General features: G+C 33.4%; 1 protein-coding gene across 1 annotated transcript; it reads left to right on the top strand.

Moving 5' to 3' along the window:
• The first annotated feature begins 468 nt into the window (after positions 1–468).
• LOC120070343 (PTI1-like tyrosine-protein kinase At3g15890) lies at positions 469–2,702 on the top strand. The gene is made up of 4 exons (XM_039022276.2): positions 469–637; positions 758–902; positions 1,012–1,274; positions 1,911–2,702. Exons 1-4 carry the CDS (start codon positions 582–584, stop codon positions 2,551–2,553), a joined length of 1,107 nt encoding a protein of 368 aa, XP_038878204.2. The 5' UTR covers positions 469–581; the 3' UTR covers positions 2,554–2,702.
• The last annotated feature ends 3,816 nt before the right edge of the window (positions 2,703–6,518 follow it).

Raw genomic sequence — 6,518 nt, 5'->3', positions numbered from 1 at the left:
TTTTTTTCCCTTTCCTTATAATACAAAAATCAGAAACAATTCGTTAGCTAAAGAAATGTGCAATGCGAACAATTAAATTAAGAATTTCAATTTGTGAAGACATTAGGAATTTCCATTAATCAAAATGCAACAATTACGTCACTCCCCACATTAAATAATGGACTACATCACCACTTATGTACCGTTGATTTATTCCTAATTATTTTGTATTATGAAGCAGAATGATGTCCAAAATATTCTTTTCTAATACCATTTTTTTAAAAAAAAAGGGCTACATATTTTGACATTTCCAATGATAATTACAGCTCGACAAAAGCTAATAAACAAACACTAAATTACATAACAATAGAAATTAACTAACTTAAAAAATAATTAAATATGTGTGAATTAACAACTTTCCCTTGACTTCCAAGGCTCTCCCCTTTTGTCTTGCACATAAAAGACTCTTCCTTTTTGCTTTGCAATCTCAGAAAATTATATGTTTTAATTTGAGATAGAAGAAACCTTATTCTTTATTTAGAAAACCCATCTTCCCTGCCAGCCTAGTTTCTTGCATTTTCTGTTCTTGCTTTCTCCTGAAAATGGTTTGGAATTGCTTCAGTTGCATTGGCGGTCACCACAATAAATCACAGAAAAGGTATATGCTTTATTGAAACCTTTCAAGATGAAATTGATTTTTTTGATATAATCAAAGCAAGATTTTCGTATTATTTGATGTGTTTGAGAATCAAAATCTTAATTACCTTTTTATTGTCAGTATGACAGACAACGTAGATTATCCATGGGAAATCTATACTCTCAAGGAGCTTCTTCAAGCCACAAATAACTTCAACAAAGATAACAAAATTGGTGAAGGAGGATTTGGAAGTGTTTATTGGGGTCGAACGAGTAAAGGCGTCGACGTAATTCGCTATCATTTCTCTGATTAAATTTATCGTAAACTCATCGGTTAGTATCAGATCGCCCGATCAATAGTTGAGTTGATTTGATGAAGATGTTATTATTTTGCAGATAGCAGTGAAAAGACTGAAGGCCATGACTGCAAAGGCAGAGATGGAGTTTGCAGTTGAAGTGGAGATTCTTGCTAGGGTTAGACATGAAAATCTTTTGGGTTTGAGAGGATTTTATGCCGGTGGAGAAGAAAGACTTATTGTATACGATTACATGCCAAATCATAGCTTGCTTTCCCATTTACATGGTCAATTAGCTGATCAATGTCTTTTAGATTGGCAACGAAGAGTAAGCATCGCCATTGGAGCAGCCAAAGGTTTATCGTGAGTAAATTTTTCGACTCAAGATTGATGGATTAATGGTTTATCGTGAGTAAATTTTTCGACTCAAGATTGATGGATTAATGGTTAAAATCACTTTGGTTAAATTTAAAATCACTAAAAAAAAATGTATTTCTAACTTTTTGAGTAAGATCCATTTTATATGAACTAAAAGCATTGTTTTAATGATAAATACTTGACTAACCAATGTCCAATCACAAATTATCATGGACCCACGTGGCAAAATCTATTTTTTTAAAAGAAGATATACTTTTTTAGAGTTTTCTCTATTTGTGATTGAAGGAGATGCATGGAGATGAGTGCAACCTATTGCGCTTTTTTGTAATTTGTTTTATTAGACAAGATGAGAAGAAATTAGAAAGAAAAATATATTGGTGCATCTTAGACTACATCCATCTTTATACAGCTTACAAGATTATCAAATGTAGGTTATTATGTGCCAAATTCTTCTTACATCTTTCTTTAAATATTTTAATTATTTTTTGTATGTATGATGAGAATATAATGTATAGAGATAGATGTATTCTGGGATGTACCTAAAGATTACTCATAAAGAAAAATAGAAAAGAATTATATATAATGTGTTATTGAATAAAAATTTGTGTTGTTGTGGTGAAGGTACTTACATCACGAGGCAAGACCTCACATAATACACAGAGATATAAAGGCAAGTAATGTTCTATTGGACTCAGATTTCGAAGCAAAAGTTGCTGATTTTGGGTTCGCAAAGCTAATACCAGATGGAGTTTCTCATTTAACCACAAGAGTTAAAGGGACTTTAGGATATTTAGCTCCTGAATATGCAATGTGGGGAAAGGTTGCAGAAAGTTGTGACGTGTACAGCTTTGGAATTTTATTGTTGGAAATTGTTAGTGGTCGAAAGCCCTTAGAAAAGCTTCCAAATGGCACAAAACGAGATATTGTTCAATGGGCCACTCCATATGCTCAAACCGAGGATTTTGATCACATTGCTGATCCACGATTGAACCAAAATTTTGATGTTCATGACTTGAAATCTATTGTCACCATTGCCTTGAAATGCACTGATGCTAATGCTGAGACTCGCCCTAGTATGAAACAAGTCGTTACTTGGCTTAAGGATGACTTGAGAACAAAGAAAGATCTTCAGGATCAAGATCAACATCAAGATCAAGATCAAGTTCAAGATCAAGATGAAGGTCAAGAAAATTATCAGAAGTATCATACAGATTATGAGGAGCTTGAGAAACAGCAATTTGATGATGGTGGGATATGGAGGTGAAAATAATTAAGATTAGTATTTTTAATTACTTAATTTGGTAAATTTTTCAGGCTTGGGGTTTGCGATTCTTTGCCCTTTTGAAGAATATTTTGTATTTATATATTTAATATAATCTATGTAAATTAATAAATGGAAGTGGGAAAAGACAAGGAAGAAGTAGACAAATTTGATTTTTTTTTTTTCATGCACCCATCATCTCCATTTAATTATTTCTTTTTTTTCCCTTGAATTATGTCCACGTTTCCATCACGGTAACATGGATAATATTTGGGTATATTTCAGACATCATCTATTTTTGTACATCCTTTCTCACCATTGACATAAAAAAAGTTAAAAATATTCAGAAAAGTAAAAAGACAAAATTTACCACATGACAAGTTATAAATAGACAATTTGATAAAATGCACAAAAATAGATGATGTCCAGGATGCACCTAAATATTTTTGTTGCAACGTAGGTCGTTTCATTTGGATTTGATCAATTAATAGGCCAATTCAAATGAACAATGGACTAAAAGATAATATAGGTTTAAATTTTATTTTGGTCCAATCTTGTTTTATTTTGGTTTATAAATTTTAAAAAATGATTATTTTAGTCCCTAAACTTTTAAAATGTATTTATTTTCGTCTTTACTATTCAAATTTTATTAACTCTTTAATGAAATTGCATCTAGCATGTGTTGAGCAAAATGAAGGTGACGTAAAATACTAATAACCAATGTGTCAAAATACTGAACGACTAAAATCTTGTATACAAAATAACTTTTGAGTCCTTTTATAGAAAATCACTTTAGCACTTAATTCAAAATTAAAACCCTATAATTTTTAACGTGACTAACTTATTTGGCAGCCTAATCAATCAAAATACAAGTCATCTCATTATTTTGTTTAAGAGTTAACAAAATTTTAATAGTAGTGACCAAAATAAACACCCTTCATAAATTTAGGGATTAGTATAGACGTTTTTAAAATTTAGAAACCAAAATAGAATAGTTCGAAGTTTAATAACCAAAATATGATTTAAACCGATAATATAATAATAGCACCCTCAATCTTCTATTAAGCTAAACAAATTGGCAATAATCATATTTTGTGTTCCCGTCTATAAGGAGATTTTATCACTTGGATTGATATCAATATCGGTTAGCTAGCTTACGTCCATATAACATAAATATTGATGAGTGTCCAATCACAATATCAATATTTGGCTAACCTCGCCATTGACTTGTATATGATATTGTTTTTTAGAAGAGAGGTCTATGTAATATTTTTGAGAATTTGCCACGGATAGCAATTTCAAAATGGAGTTTTGCAAGCGTATCTTTAATATTTTAGATTTTGCAGATATGGAAAAATCTTCTATTATGAAATTTCGGTTAATTTCCTGTTCCAAAATTACTCTGGTAACAAATGAATCTTTTTTTTTTTTCTCATGAATTTTTATCTCTTTGGTTTTTGTTTGCTTTCTTCTTCCTCTAATGCACTAGCACTAACATTAGACCAAACGCGTGAACAAAGCAAAAGTGCTACTCTTTTTTTCTTTCTTTTTCTCTTTTCGTTCATGAACTTTGAAAAAACTATAAGATGACCCGTCACTCATAACAAAGATGTTAAATAAAAAGCACAAACAAGCACTGTAACAACAAAATATCAACCACAAGAAATCAAGTAAAGAAACAAGGAAGTTGGTAGTCTGGTGAAAATCTTGAAGGAAATCGAACACGAGGATTTCCATGAAATCGAACACGCCATGAGCAGCGAAAGGATTATTCCAAATTACAATCGTATATGAACTTTATAATTACAATCACAAACGGAAACATATGGTTATGTGAAATATATAAATTACAACATGCTATACAAAAGATCAAGGACAAGAGCAACAAACTTTTGTAGACTCAACTTCGAGTTCTTTGATCACGAATGCTCGATCACAGCAACACACGAACGCTCGTCCAACAAGACCGTTACACTACACGAACATCGCACACTCGAACTAAGCAATCACCAAGGTCATGAACACCACGAACGGCTTCTATAGAACCTCGATAGTATCGAGTTGAGTATGACACCACCAAGAAGGCTACCTTGGTATTCTCTGTGTGAGAATCCAGAGGGTGGGCTCTGTGTGAACTTGGTTTGAGGCAGCAAAACGGAGGAATCACAATCATGTAAACGATTGAGTAAGTGGGAGATGGAATAACCTATCGTATAGGTCGATGTCCAATCGTTTAGGAAAAGCTATGCGATCATCTAGCAAAAGCTATGCGATCGTTTAGCTCACTGCTTAGATGAGTGTCTATTGCCTAAGAACACTCCACGATCGTTTAGCTCATCCAAGCTGTCGCTTAGTAAATCTAATTTACTTGACAACTTCCCGTGAGTTATTTCTCGAGATTGGAAATCTCAAATTCACTTCTTACCAAACTTAGGAAAACGTTTTTCCTTTTTACCTCACGGTTACCATGAAACCATCAATAACCTCATACTCAATTGGTTATTAGAGAAAAAGAGATGATTATCTAATAATTAATATTATTATAAATATAAATGATAGCCAACTTATCATACTATATTTTTAACCTATAGTTTAATATTTCATCTCATGAAACATATAAATCATAACTCTTTTTCATTTTCATGGTACTTAATGTAAATCTCATTTAATTAATCCTCCATTAAATGTATCTCATACATCATACCGATCATATCATATATAATCGAATTACCTCTTGTCAATTTAAAATTTTCAAATCAACACCAATAACTTATCCTCAACCTGAATCCATTGAGCTACCAAGGAGATCTTATGGACCTATAGCTCGAAGCTCCAACGGTACATGAATAACTGACTAAACTCTTTAGTCACAGGATCCACCATCCGTTAATTACCAGGCACTCCACTAAAGACTGACAGCTGAAAAAGAAGTTCAAAACAGAATTGCAATTTGGAATATCAGAACAACCTGGCTCTGATACCAATTGAAGGAAATCAAATATGAGGATTTCTATGAGCAGCAGAAGGATCATTCCAAATTACAATCGTATATGAACTTTACAATTACAATCACAAACAGAAACATATGGTTATGCGAAATACATAAATTATAGCATGTTATACAAAAGATGAAGGACAAGAGCAACATACTTTTGCAGACTCATCTTCAAATTCCTTGATCATGAACGCTCGATCACAGTAACACAGCAACACACAAATGCTCATCCAACATGACCGCTACACTACACAAACACCACGCACTCGAACTAAGTGATCGCCAGGATCACAAACACCACAAACAACCTTCACAAAACCTCAACAATGTTGAGTTGAGTATGACAGCTGAACTCTCCTTACCACAGATATATTATGTGTTCATCTTAACCAATCAATAGTGCAACAACCCTTCACAGATCGCTCGTAAGTAAAGCTCGGCCAATAATCGTTATGCCTTTGTAGTTGCATCTAACTCCTTAAGTACCACTGATCCCTCTAATGAACATAAGTCATAGTCCTACTATGACTGAGTCTTCTCTTCCAAAAAGAAGTTGTAGCCACTATATTCAAGCCTCGAAATCAGCCCTTAAGGGAGAAATCTCTCTACTTACCCCTGCTTTGGGAAAGAAGTGAATTCCATCTTGTGTATTGAGTTTCTAGTTCCCAAATTAGACAAGTCCCAAAAAGGTAGGCATGTTGAGTTGGCAATTTGGTCACTCTCACCCATACTAATCAAAGGACCACCCTCAAAGGTAGGAGTTTCCAAAATACTCAGGATTGAGGTCGTGTCACCTATGGTCGTTTAGGTGCGATGTAAGTCTCCTGTGTCAACGGCGTTATATAAGAGTCTAGTCATCTTGTAGTCCGGTCTTATACAAACTCTTTGTAGAAGACACTCTCGCTCGCATGTCTCAACATGAATGGTCAAGATTTACCATCTATAGTAGTTTACAATACTTGAAAACCTCTAC

Source organism: Benincasa hispida, chromosome 1, assembly GCF_027475165.1.
Source record: "Benincasa hispida cultivar pf3 chromosome 1, pf3_genome.v1.1, whole genome shotgun sequence".
In the NCBI taxonomy this organism is placed as follows: Eukaryota; Viridiplantae; Streptophyta; class Magnoliopsida; order Cucurbitales; family Cucurbitaceae; genus Benincasa; species Benincasa hispida.
This window is presented reverse-complemented; position numbering and strand designations above follow the sequence as displayed.

Coding starts and splice junctions, on each gene's coding strand:
- LOC120070343 (XM_039022276.2), top strand. CDS start 582: ATGGTTTGGAATTGCTTCAGTTGCATTGGCGGTCACCACAATAAATCA. Junction 638..757: donor CACAATAAATCACAGAAAAG/GTATATGCTTTA, acceptor TTTTATTGTCAG/TATGACAGACAACGTAGATT. Junction 1,275..1,910: donor GGAGCAGCCAAAGGTTTATC/GTGAGTAAATTT, acceptor GTTGTGGTGAAG/GTACTTACATCACGAGGCAA.